We start from the raw sequence: 25,961 nt of genomic DNA on the forward strand, positions 1-25,961 counted from the left end.
CCTCCTCTGTATGACCTAAGATATGAAATATGAATAATAATTATAATTAGTATATTTATGTCAATTTAAACTTTAGAATCTAGATATCTCTCAAATAAAAAATTGTTGTAAAAGAGCGTAAAACTTACCATTTTAATTTTTTCCAACATACTATCCATGGAATCATAAATATCCCCAAGGCATGGCTCATCACTATCTGCGAAGCGAAGCATTGTCATTATTGGATCAGTGATTTCCAACACATAACTCACAAGACCCCACCAATCCTCATCTAGTATCATTATTCTCACATTTAAAGCCCTTGCTGTATTGGAATTCTTCCAAATGCCCCATTGGGGGCTAATGACCATATGCTTCAATGCTTCTTTTACCTTCACAAGTCGTCTCAAGACGATTGTGTGAGAGGCAAAGCGGGTTTCAGCAACCTAAGAACATGTTAAACTAAAGTTAGTAAAACATTTTAAAATTAAAACATGTTAATGTAAACAACAACAAAAATTAATAATTGTGGAATCCAATAATATTCAATTATATATTAAATATAAAAATTTACCTTCAATAACTCCAAGTCCGAGAAACTCCTAAAAATTGCTTGTGACATGTGGTGATTTGTCACAAACATTTGAATCTCTTCAGCTTCCTCATATATCCTTTTCACCCAATCTATTTCGGTGCCAATTGCTTTCATCACTAAATTGAGAGAGTGGACGGTGCATGGTGTCCAAAAGATATGATCATATCTAGACTCTACAATTATCCCTGCAGCCCTGCAAACTTTTGCATTGTCCGTGACCACTTGGACAACATTATCAGGACCCACTGACTCTATGGCATCAATGAGAATGCATGAAATAAATTCTGCATCTTTCACTTGCCCTTCACAATCAACTGCCTTCAAGAACATTGCCCCCTTAGGGCATACAGCAATAACATTGATCAATGGACGGTTTCTACAATCTTTCCAACCATCCGAAATAATAGACACACCCGATTGAACCCAAAAATCTCTTATTGGTTGAAGTTGAGCCTCTACATGTTTCCTCTCATCATGTAATATGGTAGTGCGCAACTTCTCATAACCAGGCGGTTTGTAACCATGGGGTGCATCATTTATTGCTTCCACCATCTCCCTAAAATAAGGTGATCTAGCAAAATTAAATGAAAAACCATTTGCAATTAAACAACGTCCAATTTTGTGATCAGCAATGTCTCTCTTTTCAATTTGGAATGCCCTATCTAGTGGGCCTCTCTTGCGGGTGAGTGGAGATGGGTCTTCATCTTCATCATTTGTAGTTGGCATAGGCAAAAAAGGATGTGTTCTTGTGTTTGTTTGATCAGATGATGGTGTTGGTATATTTGTTTTTTTGGAAGCACCACGTTTTTCTTTTGCAACTTGCTCTTTTGTTAATGCTGCTATTTGTGCAGCTGGTAATCCCTTCTTATCACTACCTTGACACATGTGAATTCCTTCACCCCCAGGGCCCAAAAAATGTAGTTTCACTCGGGAATAGGAGCTTCTATGTTGTATGTTGCAAAAATTACATTTCCATATGTATGCCCCACCCCCAGGACATTGTGCAACTCTTGTTGTGTGTCTCCATAAAGGAGACCCCTTATCAATTTTGAAGCTTGGTGATGCAGCCCCACCCCCACCCACTGAGCCTTGACTACTCATTGTTCTATTCTTGCAATCTAGAAAAAAAAAGTGAAAGAAAACCATGCTTCACACTTGCACAAAAACTTGAAAATTTGGAAAACTAAAAATAAATCAATAATCTATGAAAGAATTCAAGAATATGGTTGAAATGCATACCTTAAACACTTCTTGCAAGGTATTTGAAGCTCCACAACCGATCTCCTTCAAATCCAAGCACTTCACTTCAAACTAGCAAGTATGAGAGAGCAAAATGAGAGAGCAAAATAGAGAGCAAATGAACTTGCGTTGTGATTTAGAGGGTCGTTTTTAGGGTTTAGGGCCTTTAGAGCAAAAAAAAATTTAAAAATGATAATGGGCCCACGTTTTTGCAAGTTCCTCTTGTCATTGCAGCGGATTCACGCGGATCCACGCGTGGATCCTCGAGGATCCGGGCAGGATTCGTAATCCTGCCTGTGGATCCGTAAGGATCCACGGGCCGGATCCGCGGCCTGCGGATCCTTACAGATCCACAGGCAGGATTACGAATCCTGCCCGGATCCATACGTGGATCCGGATCTGAATCGGACCCGAGTCCGAATCCGTCCATTTCCAGGCGAATCCGATAACTAAGTGAAGAACAGCACACCCATTCTAGGCACCTTTACCAATGGACTATCTCTTAGTGATTTTCCAATACATTGTCGCCAATCCTGTTGCTATAGCATTAGTATTCACCTCAGCTCATGGGCTCTACATTTTGACACTCTCTCGTATATACATGAGGCTAGCGGTTGGCATGCATATAGTGTTTCTTGAACTCCACTTCTTCTTCTTCCTTGGGCTGGTCTGGGTGAATTGAGTCTTCATAGCAGCAGTTTGATAGCTGTGTGTGATATCATCTTTCTATACTTTTTGATATATATATTTTTTATTAGTAGCAGAAGTTTCAAAGCTGAGCATTAATATATTAATTATCATTGGATTGAAATTCAATACAAATTCAGAGCAACGGATTCGCAAAGTAGTACACGTAAGTCTGAAACAGAAGTAGGATAAGTTGAAGATCTTTCAGAACACTCAATTTGCAATCAAGAAATATAAATCTGCAATGTCCTGAGTGTCGAAACTCAAATGTTTGATGGAATGTGGTGAGTACTGTTGCAATATTGGATTGTTTCTAATATTGGATTGATTCTTTCCTTTCTTGTAGCTGTTTCCTTTCCTGTAGCTTTATGCATATGGCACACAACTATATATGTACCTGTACAGTTTTATGTGAATACAAGAATGGAAAATATTCTTCTTGATTTCTGATTTTCAAGTTGGTATCAGAGATTTGATGCTTGAATCATTTGTATCTCTTCATTGAACCATGGCCAATTTAGATTTGGAAGTATTTGAGAGCAAAATGTCTCCCATTATTATTCAATCCGAAGGTTCATCGTTCAAGACAAGCATTACACTCGATGAAACAAACTATGATTTGTGGTCTCAAATCATGGAGATGCATATTGCTGAGAAGGAGAAACTCTCTTTCATTTGTGGTAGCTCACAGCCACCTACCGAGAAGGATGATGGATATGAGAAGTGGTATGCAGACAATCAAAAGGTCAAAAGATGGCTGGTGATATCTATGTCCCCAGAAATTATGAAGTAATACATTCGTTTACCCACTGCTCAAGATATTTGGAAAGCTCTTTCTAAGGCTTTCTATGATGGAGCAGATAAATTGCAGGTGTTTGTCTTGAATCAAAGAGCTTTCTCTACCAAACAAAATGGCAAAACACTCTCTGTGTATTATGGAGAATTAACCGAGATTTTTGGTGAGTTGGATTATTGTGATAAAGTGATCATGGAAAGTGAGAACGATGTTGAATCTTACCGAAAATCAGTTCAGCGACAAAGGGTGCATATTTTTCTTGTTGGGTTAGATGGTGACTTCGAACAAGTTCGTGGTGAAAATTTGAGAAAGGATCCTATTCCCGAATTAGAAGCATGTTATGCATTGGTCCACCGTGAATTTGTTTGACGCACAACAATGATTGGAGAACCAAAAAAGACTGAAGCTTCAGCCATGGTGACTCAAAACTGGTTTAATCAAAATGGGCCTCCTCAAAACCCACCTAAGATCACTAATGGTGCTGATAAATCCACCTACAAATGCACCCATTGTAATCAAACTAGCCATACCAAAAGTCACTGCTTTGAACTTGTTAGGTATCTAGAATGGTGGGATCGTAGCTGCAATTCAGCGAAGAAGAATTCCAAGAAGACCTCCAGTGCAGGGTTTGTTGAAACAAAGACAGAGGATAATGTTGCTGGACAGATCTCAGCATTAGCAGCTGCAGCAAGTAATGGTGGTAAGTTTTTAACTATATCTACACTTGTTTCTAATACTGCATGGATAATTGATTTCGGTGCTACAGATCATATGATGTTCGGTTCTAGATAGGTCTCATCCCTTAAACCATCCTCACAAAAATTTGTTTCCACTGCCAATGGCTCTCCAACTCCAGTTATTGGAGAAGGATCCTTACCTCTCACTGATACTTTTAATCTAGATTTTGTTTTAGTGGTTTCGTCTTTGGATTACAATTTGTTGTTAGTTTCCCAAATCACCACTACTTTACTTTGTGTCGCAATTTTTTGACCTGATTTCTATGTGTTTATGGATATCCAAATGAGGCAAACGATTGGTTGCGGTGTTGGGCAAGGGAAGCTATATTACTTGGACTTGGTGTCAAGGAGTTCGGACAAGCTGCGTCAAGCTCTAGCGATGGATGGCTCTGAGGGGGACAAGTAGAAATCTGAAATCTAGTTATAACATCGACATCTGGGAGATGCTTCCTTTAGTTACCTGAAGAAATTATTCCTAGTTTATTTGCAAAATTTGATGTTTCTAGCTTCCGGTGTGAAGTTTGTGAACTTGCAAAAAATCATCGTGCTTCTCTTCCATTAACTTTGAATAAAAGTCCAGTTCCATTTATGATCATACATTCTGATGTTTGGGGTCCGTCCAAAGTCACTACCTTGGGTGGATCACATGGGTTTGTTACTTTTATTGATGATTGTACTAGGATGACTTGGGTATGCTTAATGAAGTCTAAAAGTGATGTGAACTTGTTATTTCAAAAAATTTATAACATGATTCATGCTTAGTACAATGCACAAGTTCAAGTTCTTCATAGTGACAATGGATGCGAATATTTGAGTTCTGAACTTTAGCAGTATATGGAAACACACGGAACTATTCATCAAACTACTTGTTCCAATACACCTCAGCCGAATGGGGTAGCTGAGAGAAAAAATCGTCACTTGTTGGAGGTTGTATGTGCTTCTCTGATAGAAGCTCATATGTCATTATCCTATTGGGGTGAAGCACTTACCTCTGCAGCATATTTGATCAACCAGGTACCCTCCAGCACTATTGATTTCCAGACACCATCTAAGGCTCTCGCTAAGGCGGTTGTTGCTCCAGCTATCCCAAATTTACCTCCTCGTGTCTTTGGTTGTGTAGCTTTCGTACACCTCCATAAGCATCAGCACAAGTAGTTATTTCCTCGAGCGCTACGACATGTCTTTCTAGGATATGTTTCTTATCAAAAGGGGTACTGATGCTATCATCCTCCAACCCAACGAATGTTTATTACATTGGATGTAGTTTTCCATGAAGACTCGATGTATTTTTCCCCTAAGCCTAAACTTTAGGGGGAGTACTAGAAGGAAATTCAGACTCTAGAGTATGATGATCACATCTCTGAAGCTGTGGATGTTCACATCTCTGAAGATATAGGTAGCTTGGACATCTCTGAAGATGTGGATGTTCACATCTTTGAAGATGTGGGTATCTTGGACATCTCTGAAGAAGGGGAACTCTTTGAAACTGTTAATCAAGAAGTAGGTGAAACTTTGGATCAAAGTAGTGATGAACACCCAGAAACTGAAGCTGTGGATCCACCTCCATTCAAGTCCCTCACACCACACCAATTGCTTACCAAGGTTGTTCCTGAACCATCTAGAAAACAGCTACCTCAACATGTCACCAGAGGTATCCCTAAATCCACATATGAACCCAAACTTTCTAGTAAAGTTAAATATCCTATGAGTCATTATGTGTCTAACCATTGTTTGTCAGAATCAAATCAGTCATTTGTAAATCAATTATCTACTGTATCTATTCCTAACAATGTGCAGGAAGCCTTAGCTGATCCAAGGTGGAAAGCCACTATGAATGAGGAGATGAAATCATTACAGAAAAATAATACCTGGGAACTTGTTGACCATCCACCAAGAAAGAAACCAATTGGATGTCAGTGGGTTTATACTATTAAGTACAAAGCAAATGGTACAATTGAACGCTTTAAGGCGAGACTAGTGGCAAAAGGGTACACCGAAACCTATGGGATCGATTATACAGAGACATTTGCACCTATAGCTAAAATCAATACAATATGAGTCTTGTTGTCTCTAGCTGCAAACTTGGGTTCGCCATTACAATAGTTTGATGTGAAGAACACCTTTCTACGTGAAGAGTTGTCCGAAGAAGTCTACATGGAACTCCCACCCGGTTACATGATACCAGAAATACATAGTCTGAAGGTGTGCAGATTAAAGAAGTCACTATATGGGTTGAAACAATCTCCAAGGGCATGGTTCGAAGGATTCATAAAGTCAATGAAAGTCTTTGGTTACCGTCAGAGCAATTCAAACCATACTTTATTCATAAAGAATCAGCAAGGTAAGATCACTGCGCTTATTGTGTATGTGGATGACATGATAGTTACAAGAAATGATCCTGAAGAAAAGAGGTCCCTACAGGATTACTTGTTCAGAGAATTCGAAATAAAAGACCTCGGTCCCTTGAAATATTTCCTTGGGATCGAAGTGTCTAGATCTGATAAAGGGATCTTTTTGTCTCAAAGAAAGTATGCCTTAGACTTGTTACAGGAAACCGATATGTCAACATGTCAACTCGCTAATACACCAATGGAAGAAGGATTGGAGTTATATATTGAGTCTAATCAGGTACCAGTTGATAAAGGAAGATACCAAAGACTCGTAGGAAGATTGATGTACTTAGCACACACAAGGCCAAACCATGCCTATGCATTAAGTATTGTTAGCCAATTTATGCATAACCTGGAGAGAAACATATGAATGTAGTTATGCGCATTTTGAAGTCTGCTCCTAGAAAAGGAATTTTATTCACTAAAAATGAGGATTATCAAAGTGTGGGTGCATATACTGATGCTAACTGGGCTGAAGCAGTAGATGACAGGCATTCTACTTTAGGTTATCTCACCTTTGTAGGAGGTAATCTCGTTATATGGAGAAGCAAACAACAGAATGTTGTTGCACGATCAAGTGCAGAGGCAGAAGTTAGAGGTATGGCACTTGGAGTATGTGAAGCATTGTGGCTAAGACTTCTCTTGAGAGATTTGGGTTGTCCGCCTAGCCGACCAATTCAACTATATTGTGACAATAAAGCAGCATGTGATATTGCTCATAATCCGGTTCAACACGATCATGCAAAGCATGTGGAGGTAGACAGATTCTTTATTAAGGAGAAGTTGGATGAGAAGATTGTGGAGCTGCCTAAGATTCGATCAGAAGATCAGCTGGCCAATATTCTTACCAAAGCAGTTTCAAGTTGAATGTTCTCGAAGTTTTTGGGCAAGTTGGGCATATGGGATATCTATGCACCAACTTGAAGGGGAGTGTTGCAATATTGGATTGTTTGTAATATTGGATTAGTTCTTTCCTGAACTATTCTTTCCTAAATTGATTTTTTCCTTTCTTGTAGTTGTTTCCTTTCCTGTAGCTTTATTCATATGGCACACAACTATATATATACCTGTACAGTTTTATGTGAATATAAGAATGGAAAATTTTCTTCTTGATTTCTCAAATTTGTGTGAAATATATTAAGGGTTATTCCTGGAAGAAGGTGAATTATGAGACAAAATATCAAACCATTGGCTAATGCTACTGAACTTAATGATGGTGCAAACTGTAAGTTCTAAATTCTTTCTATTTCAACAACAGTAATATATTTTCAGACAAATAGTACAGAAATTGTTTGTTATTAAGTTTCAGAATTAATCTTCGTTGTTGTTTAAGACATAGTTGGAAAACCCGCCAAAGCAAAAAACTCGCAAAGCCCCCCAAAAGTTTAATCAGGAAAACTCGGCGATTTTTTAGAAAAACTAGAAAAAACTCAGTAACCTAAAAAACCGCTGATATTTAATTTTAAATACATTTTTTTGCAAAACATAATGAGAAGATGCATCTAATAAGTTAATTAAAGAGAACACAAAAGAAACAAGCAGAGTTTAGATATATATAAATGCATAGTGGGTACAAAATTGCATTCTTATGCGGAATGCTCGTGGCGGTAAGCAAAATAGTAAATAGTTTCAATCTGTCAAACTACAAGTAAATACTAAAAGTCTAAATACATCAATACAATCACATCTTCCTCTTTCCAGCTGCACTAGCAAGAAAGCAAGGGGGTCTAGTCCTTGAAGAAGTGCCCCACACTAGGATAGGGCGTGAGCTATGTGACTATGAAGTCTATGGTTGTGCCTCCTCACTCGACATCCCTACTGACTGGCTCGGCATCCTGGAAGAGGATGTATCTCCTCTTATATGTGGCACTGGTAATACCTCGTCCTCTGAGCTTGAATCATCATCGTCCTCGTCCTCAATGTCATCCATTATGAAATGAAAATCTGTTCTAGCATCCCCTTCCATGACCTGCCTCTCCAAATCAACGATCTCATCCGATGAAAACAATAGACCTAGCTCCTATGTCATCCAATCAGAATAAGGATCTATTTCTTCCAAATCAAGTGGACCAAGTAGTGTTGAACTATAATACCCCTTTTTTCTAGGACATTATAATTATGTGTTGCCGGCTCACTTTGCCTAGGTTTCGAGGTGGAAAAGGTTCTTTTCGGGGTTCAATTCGAGATTTGGGCCTAAACATTTCTAGTTTTAGACCTATCAGAGTAGTTTTGGCAAGTTGTCTGGATACTTACTATTTTTAGTAAGTAAATAGAGCTCAGAAATCTTGTTATCTCAGTGTTGGTTTGGAAGCATCTTGCTAAGAGCTTTCCAACGAGCTATTGCACGTGCTTATCCAAGTTCATTTGGTCAGTTATTTTGATGCCTGATGGTCATGTGGTTTACTAAGTGACTTTTAAAGTTCATTTAACTTGTCACTTTATTTTAAAAAGGTGTTATCTTCACTTAAGTGACTAAAGGACAAAAAAGGTGTTTTATCCCACATTGCCTAGAAGGGTGTGCATCACATTGGGAAAAGTGATAAAAGTACAACAAGCTCCACATGGGGAGGCATGAAGATTATAATATTTAAAAACAAATATTAATCTAGGAGTTGGAAACAATGACTGGCTATCTCTTTGAGGACACAAACCCTTGAAGAAACATTTGGAGGTTAGATGCAAACCTAGCCTTCTTATAAGTTTTATCTACATTTGCCAATCTGACTATTATTGCTATTTATAAGATTGGATTTTTGGATTATTGCATGTTATTGTATTGTTGTTGTATAATAAAGTAACGTATTTGGCGGCTATTTGTTTTAACTATGGTTTATATATGTACTTCTGAATTCTGGAGGAATCAAACAAACTTTTATGAGTTTTCTTGTATGCATATCTGCTGGTTACAAAACGATTAAAGTTCTAGAATTTATACCAAATATTGGTTTACTGCTCAGTTTTAAATTTGTAAGTTTTATATCAAGGGTTTTTAGTAAATATCCGAAAAAGGATATTACATGAACTCTGTGCCCTTTTTATGTGCAACTTAAGATTATAGTGCACATAAACAAGGTCATTAAATCGTTTTTGAGTCATTCTGTTTCTTTTCTTTGTGTGGATGGACTCAAATAAGCTCCAATTGCACTCACAATGCGATGCGCTACAAGGTTGGCATAGGACTCTAACAAAAATATTTTAATTGGGAATATTGCCACCCCAACTTGCCCACCAAGCATTTGCAAAACAAAATATAAGTTATAAAGCAATGAGAAAAGAAAATCAGAAAACAGAACTTATCGATTTGCAAAAGTTTTAAAGTTTGACGCTTTACCTAGTACTTGAGTGGATCTTGTTCTCTTTGCTAGCATAGAAGAGAACAAATTACCCCTCGATTCCACAAACTTGTTCGATCACAAGGGCTCTTTCCGCTTCATTGAAATCATTCTCTCAATGCATTTAAAGAGACCTTTCATGACCTCTTCGTTAGGATCTGAGTAGGAATCATCATCCCTAAAACAAATAGAAAATGATATAAAGTCTTAGTACAAAACCTTAAAAACAAAAATAAAATAAGTTTTTAGTAAAATCTCAACTTCAAGGACAATCATGGTACCTGAATTTGGGCTTGAGGAAGTAGCCTAATGCATAAATGGGTTGGTGGAGCATATTGTTCCACCTCCTATCAATTATTTCCCAAATGGGGTCAAATCTGAGTCTGTTTGCATGATAGTAATTTCTAACAACCTCTTTGGCCTTATCCATGGCCTCATAAAGACCTTCCATTGGGGATTGTTGCCCATTACATATGTACAATCTTGTAAGTAGGGGCATAGACATCTACATTTGAAATTTGAAAAATACAAATTAGTTAATAACATAGTAAGTTATGAATTAATAATGAAACTTGAATCAGCTCAAAATATAATGTTTTGATTCTTGAAGTTACCTCTACAATCTCCATAGTAGCCTTTGCAAAAAAACTATCATCAAAGATTATCCGTGCCACAGCCTCTCCTTCGGGCTTCTTTGAGTAAGATGAAACAACCCAATCAGCACACACAAACATTTGTTTCAGAGCCAATATGTGGTCAAGAATACTTTGCAACCTCAAGAACACCGTTGCAAACCTTGTCATAGCGGCTCTCACCAAATCTTTGCCTATAGTGGTCTTTCTCATCAAACTGAGAACCCATGGGTGATTATATATATATATATATATATATATATATATTTGGTGACTCGCCTAGCATCTTCCACAATTGGACTCACCCAATCAAGTTTTCCTATGTCCTCCAAAAGAAGGTCAAGGACGTGCTACACAAGGTGACCAAAAAAATGTGGGATGCCTCTCTTAGAGGATTTTACCTAAAAGATTAGTAAAAAATCAATAATTAGTTTACATCAAATCTAAATTGAATAATACCATAGCATTACATTCATGATTCATATTGAACATAAAAAATTAAATTTACCTGCTACTGCATTATCTGTGATGATTTGCACCACATTCTCTACTCCCACCTCCATTACAACATTCTCCAACATTAAAGCCAATGTGTGTGCATTTTTCACTTTGTTGAAGGTGTCAATAGATTTCCAAAACACCACATCATCTTTGATAATGGTTCTACTTCTTCCCTCTATCCACCCATCAAATAAAATGGTGCAGCCATATTTCTTCCACTCTTTCTTTTGGTCTTCTATCAATACTCTTGCCCTACCAACCGCATGGTCAAGCAACCTACAAAATTTAGGTGTAATAAAGTGTTAGTAAAAAATAGGAAATAACAATTAAGATTTAAAATATAACAATGAACTGAAGTGAATCACAATTATTTACAATTACTAAATAGTAAAATACTAACCTTCCTCTCAAATCCTTGCGAGAAGGCGGCTTGTACCCTTTGCCCAATATTGAAATTGCACTCACCAAAATCAACCAATAGGGACTATCAGCCGCATACATTGAGATATTGTTGATAAACCAAAAATCAGCTTTTGCAATATCAGTTTGCTCATGCACCTCCTTGAACCATCCAGTGCCCTCTAATGATGGCTCTGTGGGCCACGACGAGATTCTAGTATGTTCTCAAATGCTTCTTCTTCTTCTTGCATATCAAAAGGAGCTCCTTGAGATTCAGCTATGGCTGCCCTCATAGCTAATTTCATCCCCTCCCTATTCAATTTTTTCTCTTCAACAGCTGAAAGTAGGGCATTGATGAATATTTTTTCTTCTTCATTTACCTTGAGACAAGGATTTGAATCATGTTTCTTTATGCCTGCAAGGTGGTATTTGAAGTGGTTTATGCCTCAAGAAATAAGTTTTTCACATGGAATGCATATAACCTTCCCAACATCATTTGGAGCTTCATAGGCATACCACCATGCCTTATCTCTTGTATTTCTAGCTCGAGTGCCTATATATCTAGATGGGTATGGTGTTTGTGGCCACTCTTCCTATGGATTTGTCATGCTTTTTTAATGCTTAACCGCTGCCCTACACATAAATTTATAGAAAAATGAATAAACAAAAAACAACTAAGGTTTGTTTTTAGAAAATCTTACATATTCTTCAAAAAGAATTGTGAAACATAGAGCTGAATGGCTTTCAAATGATTCAAACATAGAGTTAAAACGCTTTTAAATGATTTGAATTCATTTACAAACAACAACAAAAACAATAGAACATTTTTTAAAACTATAAAAAAGTTTAGAACTATGATAAAAAGAACATACCTGGAAAGAGATTTGTCTTCTAAAACCGGTTAGAATCCTCTACAAATCCACTCAAATCTGTCTTGAATCACTTGCAATCACCTAAAAATGCCTCCAAACCTTCTTCTCTCCACACCTCAAGCCTCTAGAGTGCACAAATGCAACAGACGCTGCAAAAAATTGAACCTTTTGCCCTTTATTTCCGTCACAACGCATGGGTTTCTGGACTAGGTCTGTCACCACGAGTTTTTGCTAAAAGCTCGCCGAGTAATCGGCAATTAATTGGTGATTTTTTGCGCCTGGGCCAAGTTTTAACTTCCGCGAGTTGTTCTGAGAAAAATTCGCCGAGCTTAAAAACTCGGCAAGTGTTTGAAACTCGCTGAGTACTTGGCAAGTGTTCCAACTATGGTTTAAGACAATCAAATGCATTCCACAAAAGAACATGTGCAATTAACAGAACACTAAGCTCCTAAAAACTATGTTTAGCAAAGGACAAAACTTGTGCATGCTGTAGAAGTAAATCCTAAGATTCAAGTTGATAGGAAAAAAATTCATTGGCTTTTCACAGTGGCAAAATAAAGAAAAATTGTTTCGCAAATGTCTGAGAGTTCAGATAATGAAAGATTATAGCAAACAGAGCTGGTCACTACAGTTGTATCAAAGCTTGGGAACCTGCCAGCCAGTGTGTCTTGTTCAGTATGACTGATGACAAACATGGGAAACATTGGTTAAGAGAACAATTCGGGAAGCTATTCAAGATTATTAACTTTGAGCTTCCATTGGAAGTTGTAGAAGTGAGTAGCATACTCTAAGCTTTGGGAAAGCAACTTGAGTTCAGACATCAGTCCAAGCATGTTCTTCTTAGCAAGTTGGGGGAAATGGAAAGTTGTTTGACAATATTGGATCAGTCAGATTTTGCAGAGTTCAAATGTACAATAAGGGGTCCTGTGTTTGCTTTAATGATGTCTCAAATGATTAGGAATTTAGATGATGATGTGAGACTTTCTGTCAGTACTTGTTTTAATGACATTATGAGGATCTCAGCTCTTGAAGTACCTTACCAAGATGCCATAGTGGCAGACATTCTACAGCTGATCATTGATAGTTTTCATGGGTTAGGTGATACCAATAGCTCTTCTTATGATGAAAATTATAGAATCAATGGTTAGTGTCAAAACTTGTGTCCTCGTGGTTGATGTGGATTGTGATGATCTTATCCTTCAAATGTTTCAAATTTTGATAGCCACAATTAGCAAGGATCGTGAAGAAAATATATATCCTTGCATATAAACCATTATGATCCAAATCATTGATGAATGCAACGTTATTTCCCAGCCCTTCATGTCTATATTGCTGGCTATTATGAGGCAAGAACATGATGTTTCTACAGCTGCCTGAGTCAGTCAACAATATTGTCAAACAATGTGTAAAGCTGAAACCTTAATTAGTGTGGAGGCTACTGCTGCTAATTTTAATGCAGTGATTGTCTCACCTCATGATGATGGTTTAGCATGGTTGAAAAAATAGCTAGACTCACCTCGAACTCGCGAGTCCATGACCAAGCCGATTCAATTCGCCATGGAGTCAAGAGTCAAGTCCAGGAGAATCTAACTGCAGAAACTCGCAAGTTTATCAGTAGGGCTTGCCCAAGTCCACCGTCGTGAATCCCAAATACTTCTGATGGACTCTCCCCAGGTTTAAAATGCACAGCCAATTCAAAGGTTGATTGTTTTTCACTTTTCTTATTTGTTATTGTCTTGGTCAAAACAGGTTTGTTGGGTTTGAAGAAAGTGAGGAAACAACATCAAAGAGGCAAAAGAGATTTAGGTAATGGATTTTTCTTCTCTTTTATAATGAGGATTGCTGGCAGTTTTTTTCCATATCCCTTCCTAATTTATTTCCTTTTATTTTTGTCTTATTTTTTAATATTTCTTTTTCTCAAAAGATTCATTATCATTTTTTGTTGATTTTTAACAAAACCCTATTGATGACAGGCAATTACTGGGATTTGATTGTGCATAAATTTTTTACGTCAACATTTTGAATCACACTCCGTAATCCATCATCAGGATGAGAAAAGCTGAAAGAAAAATGGAATGTAGTTATAAACCAAACCCTTAAAAAGAGGAGGTGAGAAGAAATGAAGGCACAAGGGTCAAGAAACTAAGAGGTCAACACTGAAAAAAAATTTAAAAGGGGGTAGAGGAAAATAGAACCAAATAAAAATAGAAAATTGAGAGTGGAGACCCAAAGTAAAAAGCAAATCAAGGGTGAAAAGGAAACCCACACTCCTGAAAAATGAAGATAAATGAACCAAACTCTATAAAAAATAATAAAAGTCAAAGATGGTAATAATAACGAGAAAGTAATCAAAACTAATAATAAAAATGAAAATAATAAAAGAATAATAATGATAATGATTATAATATAAATAATAATAATAATAATGAAAACAATAATAAGAAGAACCAAAAAAATCATTATAAAGAGATAATGAACACTAAAAGAGAAAACACAAAACTTGTACCACCCAAAAACCCTATTGATTTTTCTTTAATGTTAAAACAGCAATGTCAACTTCAACACAAAAGAAAGCCCCAAAATCAAGAATAAGATAAGATAAAGAATGGAAGTATGGGATAAAAGGAAATAAAAAAGAAGAGGTGACTTGCACCGAATATGGCAAATGGATGATAGGTGGAGACAATAGTTAAAATACCAACTCGGAAAAATACTTGGACAGAATGTGAAAAGCTGCCTCAATACAGTTCCAGACATTATTAGACACGTTAAGGCCCTTCCTAATTTATATTCTTTTATTTTTATCTTAATTTTTAATATTATTTTTTTCACAAAAGATACATTATCAATTTTAGTTGATTTTCAACAAAACCCTATGGATTTTACTTTCATGTTAAAACAGCAATGTCAACTTCAACACAAAAGGCAGCCCCGAAATCAAGAAGAAGATAAGATGAAGATTGGAAATATCAAATATGGGATAAAGGGAAATAAAAAGGAAGAGGTGACTTGCACCAAATATGGCAAATGGATGATAGGTGGAGTCAATAGATTAAAATACTAACCTGCAAAAATACCCAGACAGAATGTGGAACGCTGCCCCAATACAACTCCAGAGATAATTAGACACATTAAGGCCCTTCTTGTTGAGTATGAATTGCAAAAACAATGGAATACCCCCTTTAAGGGACATAATTAGTCAGTTAAATAATTAAATTCTAAGTTGTCAAATTATAAAAAATTAAATGAAAATTTAATTTAATTATTTAATAGTGTTAAAATGATTTTATGGAGCCTACAGAAAAATAGAAAAAAGTCATTTAAGTTAAAAAGGGAAAATAAAAGAGACCAAGAAAAGAAATATGAAGAGATAGGAAGGGGAAAAATAAAGAGCCACAATGATGCGTTATAAAAGAGCTTTCAAACGCTCATTCCCTCCATGCTTCGTTATTTGTTTTGACATTGTTCTCTTGGAGACTTTGGAAGCTTCAACTTTCAGCAGGTTTGAGGACGGAAACCCCCGAGCTTGGAGACAGTGGACGGAAACCAATTGTACATTGGAGATGTCATGCAAGTGTCTCACTTGTGCTTAAAATCCTTATTTATAATAATCCAATCTAATTGTAAGTTATATGTTTATGATTAGATCTTGTTATTGTTCTTCTGAAGATTTAAATGCAATACTTTCCAGTATCTATATTTCAGTTGGATATTTGTAAATTTGCTAGACAAATTGAAAATCATTTGCATGCAAAATATTTGACTGAATTTATGTGTTGAAATCTGGGTGTATTATCCTACGAGGATATTATAATGGTATCAGACCTCATTTTCCCACCAACTTGTGAAAATTTACGAGTTTATGAGCCCACTTGTGTCAAATTTGAAGGTTTCTTATAAAGATGTTTTGGGAGAAAAAAGTTATTTGCAGGGTCTGAGATACGTAATTTATTATTGAGGAAATAAAGGAATATTTTATTCTGATTATTATAAGTTGATAGATCTAGCATCATTCTTATGGAAAATAGGCAAAGGGGAATAGAAGGTGATTCTTATGTTGTTGACTTGCAGGAGGTCAAACGGGCCCTTCAATCAATGAAATCTGAATATTAGTATTTACTTTCAGACAGGAATCATATTTTAAAGGTTACTGGAGTATATGCTGGTTAATTGATAAGAAAGGAAGACAAGGTTATTAAGTTCATCAAGGAGCTTAATAATACATGAGAAATATTGGAGAATACACAAATTGCTCTTCAAGAAGCAGAAAATTAGATCTTGCCACCAATCAATACAGGGTTTAGGGGGACAAAGGAATGATTGATTTTTTCAAGGAAGTGATTGAGGAACTTAACAACATACAACAAACCTATGATTTGGATAACTTCCCCAAAAAGATCAAGCAATAAATTTTTGGACCAATCAGAATTTCAGCATGAGTTGGCTAATATTCAATTGATTGACAATTATTTGTTTGAGGTGGATACTGATTGGGCATTTGATAATCTACTCTTCGAGTTGGATGAGGCTGTTCTTTCTAATTCTAGGGATGAGAATGACATTGATCTCATGAATCGCAACCCAGGTGCAATTTCTAGTACTGAATTTTGGTCAGAGGATTGGAGCAGTAAAACATTTTGTAAAGTTGGTACTACTGCCTACTATTTGATCAGCCTACATATGAGTTCAGATTCTGATTTACAGATGAGCTGGATGGATTCTTCATTGATGAGTGGTTCCTGGTTGAGGTTGAATTTGGCATTTCAGATTGTTTCCTGTTGTGCTAGTTCCTTTCTAGTGTGGGTGTTAACTTTAGAGTACTTGTATACTTCAATGCAACTAGTTGTAGGGCATTTCTTGGACACAACTCAATTATTCTTCATGACTATATGGGATAATTTGAGTCATTATGGTCACTTCATAACATCAGTTTGGGTGATGGCACTGAATTGGGTTTATAAGAATGTTCATTTTTCCTACACTAGCATTTGGAGGCAAACTGTTCATGTCAGGTTTACAGTAGTTGACCACGAGAGTATTACTCGGATCGTGATTGACAAGGTGTTTTATGTAGCTGTCTTTCTTGAGTTACCTTGGCAGGATATATATCATGGCATTGATCACAGTACTTTAGAGTTTTCACACCTATATGACTTGTTATGCGTTACATCAGCAACTCCGGATGGGTTGATACATTGTATTGTGTGCCTAGAATGGGTGTCATGCACTTCCATGAGAGATCACTTGCAATTGGAGAGTTGTTTGGTGATAATAGCTCCTTGAAACACTACTATCTCTTCATATTTGACAGTTTTGACAACGTGATTATTTGGGATCCTAGTATCGACATGTTTGGTGCATTACTCCAATTGAATTTTGATATGTGTCTTCACAATTCCGAACATGGTGTTGTTTATATCAGAAAAGCACAACGGATTGGTGGAGCAACGTTCTTGAGATCAATATGGGTACTTGGCATTTGGCCAACATTTATATATAGATTGCTTAAGGACAAGAAAACTCCAAGAAGGGAGGACTGTGGTGTCCTGTTTTTGGGACATGAGTCAATTAAATTATTTAATTGCAAGTTATCAAATTATAGCAAATTTAATGACAACTTAGTTTTATTATTTGATAAAGTGTTACGATGACTTTATGGAGCCTAGTAAAAATAATAATAAAGTCATTTAAGTTGAAAAGGAAAAATAAAAGAGACCAAGAAAAGAAATATGAAGAGACAAACAGAGGAAAATGAAGAGTCACAAGGATGTGTTATAAAATAGCTTTCAGAGGCTCATTCTCTTGATGTTTGGTTATATGGTTTGATATTGTTCTCTTGGAGAATTGGAAGCTTCAGCTTTTAGCACGTTTAAGCCTTAAGGACACTTGTGCATAAAATCCTTATTTCTAGTCATCCATTTGATTGCAAGTTCTGTGTTTACAATTGGATTTTGTTATTGTTTTGTTGAAGATTTAAATGTAATGTTATTTCAGAATCTATATTTCAGCTGGGTATTTGTGATTTTGCTAGATAAATTGAAAATCATTTGCATGCAAAATATTTGCTTGAATTTCCATGTGAAAATCCGTGTATATTATCCTACGGGGATATTACAAAGAAGAAAGGGAAAAAAACAAAAGAAACCATGGCAGATGTAATGAATCCAAATATGTCCACTTCGACTCCTTTGGTTGCACTCGCAGAAGTCCGAGCATCCATCACAACGAAATCATCTATTATTGACAATGAGGTTCAGGATACAGAGACTCAGACTCCTCTTACATCAGACCCAAATTGTTTTGTTCTATGCAACGTTCTAGGAGCATAACCTTCATTTGAAGGTACCGGATGGAATAGACAGAAACATGAGGAAACAAGGATAGCAGCAGCAAAAGTTTTGTACTACAACAATTTGCCTTTCAATGCAACAAACAGTCCATATTGGAAAGGTTTCATTTCCACATTTACAGACCATTTAAAGCCCCAAGAGCTAAAGACTTCAAGTGGCTCATTTCTAGACCAATCTATGAAAAATGCACAAGTTATGGTTGATGATCAGAAAAAAACAGTTGGAGAAAAAGATGCAACATATGGATAGATGGATGAAAGAAGACTCTCCTCCTGGTGGCTTCTAATGGTCCACTAGTATCCCCAAAGCCTATTTATGGAAAAATGAAATAAAAAATATTGAGACTGTGCATTTTGTTAGATGGAGTGGTCCAAGAAGTTGGAGTTGAGAATATTGTCCAAACTATCAAGGACAAAGTAGTTGCACATGTATTTGTAGGTAGAATACATATGGAGAGGCATCTTACAATTACATAGAGTTCATGTGCAGCACACTACTTCGACTTGTTAGAGAACATTTAAAAAAGATTGCATGGGTGAAAAGGGTCGTTGAAGATGCTAAAAGTGTTACCAAATTCATCTACAACAATACTTCAATCCCCTCTTTAATGAGAAAACACACAAATGGGAAAAATCTTACGTAACCAGGAATGACACAATTTGCTATCCCTTTCCTCACATTGCATTCTTGCTGCAATTCCTCATCATTAGAAAATGTTTGTGTTTGATGATTGATTAGAGTATGCATTGTAATGTCCCATTTTGGGACATTAGAAAATTTAAAGACATATTCATATAATATTAAAGTTGACTATGAGAGTGTCAATTAAATTTATAAAAGGTCAATTTAATATTATAAAGTAGGGAAAAGTGACAAGGAGGGATAAGATGAAAAGATAGGAAGGGAGTCAAAGAGTCACAGCTTTGAGGATTAAAAAGGAGAGAGACTCATTCATTCGGACATGCTTGGTTTATAATTCAAATTTCAGTTTCTCTCTTGCGAGAGTTATTTGGAAAGCTTCAGCTTTCATCCAACGGGAGGATGTAAACCCTTGTGCCAATAGACAATGGATGCAAACCCATTGTCCATGGAGACGTTACATCAGATGTCTTGTGTGTGCTTACAGGTTCTTTCTTAGTATTCCAATCTGACTGAAAAACTATGTTTAAGATTGGACTTTTCAATGTTGGTTATTGTATTGCTGATGTATCATGCAATAGCATAATGCAACTTTGTATGTTTATGTTCTGAATATTATTTTGAGAAAGAAATCGGGTCAATATCCATTTGGGATATTTCAATGGTATCAAAATTGGTCTTCCTGCCAGCCTGTGAAGTTATAACAGATTCAAACTTTTATAAGGATTTATCAGAAACATTTTAAGCTAAGAAGAAATATTTGGAGTTTACGAGATTGAATTCTGGGCATACATTTGTTGGGGTCCATCTACTTAGAATACTGGAAAACCATTACAAATAGTGCGGATGGAAATTTTGTAAATGGTCTACAAAGTGGGGGGAATGTTTCAAATTATTCATTTGTCATGACTGTTTGGAAAATAAATATTGGGCAAATATTGGTGCCATATATCTTATGACCTATTGCGGGGTTGTTTATGAGTACAAAGATAAAATCTCTAAGTTTTCAATACTCTTATGGTTTATGTTATTAACTTGGCATTAACTACAACCTTGATTGGAGGCGATTCATAGGTACTGAGCTGGGATATTATTAAGTTGGGCTCTCAATGTTCATGAAAGTGCAACCATATTCAGACTATGTGCAATTATATCTCTCTCTGTATGAAATTGTAATGGCTTTTGTTTCCTAACTCTGATATTTAATGGTTGTTGAGTAAATTTATAAGGGGCTGAAGATTTATATAAATCTTATGAAGGCTATATATGGCTTGAGCGATATCATATATCTCTTCATGCTCGACTATAGTCCACCCTTAATTATCGAGCAGACTACTGATGTGTTTTATTATATCTTTTGCAAGGAGCTTGAAATATCATATAAATATATTTGTCTGTGTCTGAGAATTCATTTGTGAGAATTATCGAAGCCTCCTTTGGTTTGAATGATTGGCAAAGTTATTTTGTTTGAATTTGTTGTTCTCATGAATCCCTACAGTACATTGTGGTGACGCTTCACTCAACAAGCGTTTTGTGAGAAAGTTTCATAGTGTAAGAGGCAATCAACTACTTCGTGAGAAAAATAATATGCGCAAGAAATATCTTAGAGGAAGGATGTCATTGTCAATCATGAGGTAGACATATCCAAACGAAGTGATAGGCAGACATAATTTGTTGTCACAGCTTCGAGGGTGCTTGTAACAAGTGTCCCATCTTGAATTGCAACCGAAACTGTAGGAGTTCAAAAGTGTTTGGAGACAAGGGAATTATTCACTGAGATATATATTCTATGATTGAAGTTTAATTTTCAAGATTATAGAGTGAACATAAAATAATTCATTCTTTGTGGCGTTTGGTATTCCATCTAGTCACCAACTATACCTCCACTCGAAGCGGCAGTTATTGAATTTGCATTCACACCACCTATTGTTATCCTAGTAGAACAATCGGATGGTTGACTAGATATTTGCCAATTCAAGTATATGAAGCATTGTAACAGCAACCTTTGAAACAATGATTATTTTATTGGAGCTACCCATTAAATACAAGAATTGAACCACTAAATATTCTTAGCGGCTTATTGTGCTTACAAAATCCTTGGATACACAGTCAGTAGGAATTAGTAGTAGATGGAGTAACTGAATGCGGGAGAATAGTACCCCAGAATCCGGCTGAGGTTGTACATCAATAGTGTTAGTATTTAGAGGTCTACTACAAATGTATTCACATTGCCATGTTTTTTGGTATATATTTTCCAAATGGCAATGACCTCTTATATATAAGAAAGTGAGTAAAGTATAGACATGTCCCTTCATGAGACATGTCTGTTCATTTAACATAATTACAATCTTATAAATAATTATATATATTATCTCTAATATATATATGATACAATTTATCCGAGTGAAGATACAAAACATCAACACTCTCTCTTAGCTAGGGAGGATAAACACAGGACATGTATTACACCATTGGTAATATTAGGTATGACAAAAATATATCTTTGATCAGATGATACCTATCATTTTGATATCACAGTTGATATTACGAGTATTGGCCTCCCAGAATATCAAAGATATTCACCAAGTACTCAAAATGTTTTGATCTCACATCTGATATCAAGACTATTGGCCTCCCAAAATATCGAAATCCGATATTCACCAAGTACTCAAATAAGGTTTGATATCACATATGATATCAAGAGTATTGGCCTCCCAGAATATCAAAGATATTCACCAAATACTCAAAATGTTTTGATATCACATCTGATATCAAGAGTATTGGCCTCTCAGAATATCAAAATCCAATATTCACCAAGTACTCAAATAAGGTTTGCTATCACATATGATATCAGGAGTATTGGCCTCTCAGAATATCAAGGATATTCACCAAATACTCGGAGTAATGGTATCCCAGAATGTTGAGATGCAAGACATTCACCATTTACTCAATTTATTTGATCTCATGATACAAGCTATTGTAAGATCGTCACCTTACAATAACTTCTGCAAATACAAGTGACATCATTTGGAAGTCGTCACTTCCTTATGATGTACACAGGGGGTAGGCCCATTAAAATCACATAGTTACAGGGAATATTCCTTAATCGCAATCTTCTTGTCTGATACAATTTATTGATCACAAAGGAATTCATCTCAAGTGGTTTACTCCCTCTTAATCAATATGATCGAGATCATATATTTACTCCCTCTCTTTCAAAATTGCATGAAATGTCAGTCTCCTTTTGAATCAATCTCCCTCTTTTTCCTGCAAGATCATTCTCAAAGGAAAAGATCAAGGCAAATATTTCTCATAGTACATATTGGAATAAGAATAAGAGAGTGACTAATATAATACTCAATCTTTACTTTTCATACACTCATAATGAATATTAAATTATTGAATATCATTTTAAATGAATTCAAGTATATAGTTCACTTGCAATTATACATACTTAAATACATTTTATTTCCACATATATTTCGAATTATAATAACTCATAATGTTTATTCCAACATAAAGAAGAATACAAATAAACATTACAATTAAAACATACCTTATCACTTACCTTTATTGACATGGTGGATCATACTTTATTGACTTCCCATATTTCTTCATAGTATGTCTTATTTACCTTAATTAATGCATTAGTGATTATGACTCCTTAAAAGAGTGTTTGATTCTTATATTCTCATGCAATTTTGTTTCACTATCCCCACGGCATTAATAGATTCTAGGTATCTCAATTTGATGATATCTTGACTCCTTCCAATTCCATAGGGATGACATGTATTGCTTCAGCTGAAAGTTGTCCACTGAAAACTATCCAAAAATTTGTTCTCCCATTATCTCTTCTCACATGACAAAAGTTTAAAGTCAAGCTTCTATCTCCATATCAGTAAACCATGATCAGTTTTCACAGTGCCCCTCCAGGCATGGATATCTCACTGCTGAGTTAGGCGAGTCTATATTATCATACGCAATGACTTGGTTAAGACCTTATGGAGATTGGTCCATCTTACATCGAATATTTCCAACAGTCCTCCACATGTCAAGTGTTCAATATACTGGCAGTTCAAAAATAAATAAATAAATTGGGGTATCTTTTCTTCTTGATAGATGTGCTCTTCTCCAACAACTATATCGTTTAGTTTTAATTATGTTTTACAAAGGCCCTCCAGTCGTCAATGATTTCACTACAACCACGGTCATCTAAGACAGCAAGAAGAGTTTCTCTGTGTTTTACACAGCTTGTCTTTAACTAAAATTTTGGAGTCAAATTTGGATCCACGTCTTTCATGTAGAAATCATTTTCTTCGCTGGTATAAGATCCAAGCTCTTTTCGCATCTCATCAAAACACTTGTTGTTGATGAGTTTATTCTTCTTCAACTATATTCTTTGTAGTTGCATAATGCACTAAAATCACAAGTTATATTTTTCTCAACATATTGGAAGAGTAGATATTAATTCATGAAATCCACAAGCTAGTAAGGAACCTGCTCTGATACCATGTTAGTATTTAGAGGTCTGCTACAAATGTATTCACATTGCCATATTTTTTGGTATATATTTTCCAAATGGCAGTGACCTCTTATATATATAAGAAAGTAAGTAAAGTATAGACATGTCCCTTCATGAGACATGTCTATTCATTTAACATAATTACAATCTTATAAATAATTATATATATTATCTCTAATATATATATACATGAAACAATTTATCCAAGTGAAGCTACAAAACATCAACAAATAGGTTGTAGCAAAGATTAAGCAGTCTGTCAAAATTACTATACAAAATGTATTTGCATACTTGCAAATGCCCATACAAGTGTCCTGTTTGCAACTGGTAGTTTTTTGTAATGGTTCTAGATGCCTCCTGCTAAATGTAACAACGACAAACTGAAAACGTAACATATTCTGCAACGTTTACAGACAATCTCTTTCAGCCTTTCTGACTGAACTATAATTAAAAGGGTTTTGCTGGCATCAATTGCGGTCTTTTTTGTACCTAGGTGTTGTCAAAATATGCAGATCGTTACGTATAGATTTGGACACTATTCACCTAAAACAACAGAGACTTGTTGATAATAAAAACCGTCTCTGGTATTTACTGCAAAGAGACTATTGTGGATGGAAGTTACTTGTTACACCTGGCTGGGTCGAGCATTTCTTTAAATTTGTTGGCAAATCAGCATATTAAGTTTTTTCGATAACAGGTTAATCTTCCTCACTATCGGTTGGTGCCTTTGTTAAATTAAACTGAATCGTGTGTTTAATAAATGGGCACCCTGGTGAAATACAAGAAAAAATTTGGGTCACTTAATCATAGCGGGAATATTTGTTTCAAATTTATTGAGTTTTAATTTACATCACTGGAAGTTTAGAAATCATTCACGCTAACTTTGGGTAATTTTAGAAATCTTGGTAATAATTGTGGGCAGTTGCAAGCACTATTACCAATTTTACTTGAAGAGTGGGCAGAGTGTAATCCATCAGTGTGCTCATTACCTAATCCCAATAACCTTTATCTCCAATGTACATTTTTCATACTTCAGGGATTTAGTCTTATACTTAAGTGCACAAGAACAGAACGATATGGTTCAAATAAATCTTCCTATGGAGCTAGATTGCCAACTAGAGGTTAGAAATTTACATCTAGAGTGCTTACACATATTATAGATCCGACTTTTTATAAACAGATAAACATCACAAACTTAGAGGTGAGGAAAGTTGTTTGATTTTCTTCACGGCAAAGGAAATTTTAGAGGCAAACAAGGGCAATACCTTTAGGGGTCAATCTCACAAAGTCAAAAATACAAAATATCAGCCTTACATAGTTGCTCCCAACAAATCTTCTCGAAAATGGAAAAGATGAAACATAAGGTTTTCTAAAAAGAATTCAATGACACCTTTAATGGTGAACAATTGAGAAACTTGCAGAAAGAAAAACGATTGGGTTGATTATACGTCCTTGGGTTGCAACTAGAATACATGGAATCCTCAAATGATATTCTCTCCAAATTGGAAGAGATAGAAACTTATTTGACCAATGTAGAGAAAGCATATTGTAGACGCTTAAATTGGGCTTTACAACCTTCAATGGTGACCTTGGTCCAGACCAGATTTATGGAGCATCTAGATAAACAGGTTAACCTTGTCATTGCTTCTTGTCTCAATGAGATTATGTGAATAACATCTCCTACAGCAGCCTACAACGATGTGGTGTTGAAGAAAGTTTTGCATCTGACAATGAAGAACTTGAAGGGTTTACATGTTAAATGAATTCCTATGAGGCAAGAACAAATTTTCTTGAAATGTGAGGACATTAGTACACCCAATCCTGTTTGTGAGAATCGTAATAACGAAGAGGCAAAAAAAATTCAGATCAGCACAAGGAAAAATGTAGATAAGATGTTTTTAGCTGACGATAAGGAACATACAAATTTCTACGTTGGTGATTTGGAGGTTAGCTTTGACAAACATGTTGATGAGGTCAATTGTACTTGAAATAATAGCATGTTGGAGTCTTTGTGTGATGAACCACATGTTTCTTATAAACATGATATAAATCTAGAGGAACAATCCAAAATGACACTACAAGACGATGAGCCGCTTCAACATGACAATAATGAGATGCATGCCTTAAAGAACTAGCTGAAGGTTAGTAAAGACATAGTTGTGGCATCTTTGGTACATTATGACAACATTCACAGGATGGTTGAGAATCTCTATAGGAAGGCTCAAAAGGGAGTGGAAGGAGATTGGCTTGTTGTTGATTTGCAGGTAGTCAAAAAAGCCCTTGAATCTATG

At 35.8% G+C, this 25,961-nt stretch overlaps 3 protein-coding genes across 3 annotated transcripts in view; all 3 read right to left on the reverse strand.

The window, feature by feature from the left end:
- LOC149548082 (protein PECTIC ARABINOGALACTAN SYNTHESIS-RELATED-like) overlaps positions 1 to 25,961 on the reverse strand; it is a 233,046-nt gene that overhangs the window by 68,297 nt on the left and 138,788 nt on the right. The window lies entirely within an intron of this gene.
- Positions 42 to 1,852, reverse strand: LOC149548084 (uncharacterized). The gene is made up of 2 exons (XM_089794827.1): positions 554 to 1,852; positions 42 to 425 (listed from the first exon to the last, which is right to left on the reverse strand). Exons 1-2 carry the CDS (start codon positions 1,718 to 1,720, stop codon positions 66 to 68), a joined length of 1,527 nt encoding a protein of 508 aa, XP_089650953.1. The 5' UTR covers positions 1,721 to 1,852; the 3' UTR covers positions 42 to 65.
- Positions 10,775 to 11,877, reverse strand: LOC149548085 (uncharacterized). Its single transcript, XM_089793653.1, has 3 exons — positions 11,289 to 11,877; positions 10,896 to 11,164; positions 10,775 to 10,788 (listed from the first exon to the last, which is right to left on the reverse strand). The coding sequence occupies exons 1-3, from the start codon at positions 11,387 to 11,389 to the stop codon at positions 10,775 to 10,777; spliced, it is 384 nt and encodes a 127-aa protein (XP_089649779.1). The 5' UTR covers positions 11,390 to 11,877.

This window comes from Cupressus sempervirens, chromosome 7 (genome assembly GCF_028749045.1).
Source record: "Cupressus sempervirens isolate cs-2001-9-10 chromosome 7, ASM2874904v1, whole genome shotgun sequence".
Classification (NCBI taxonomy): Eukaryota; Viridiplantae; Streptophyta; class Pinopsida; order Cupressales; family Cupressaceae; genus Cupressus; species Cupressus sempervirens.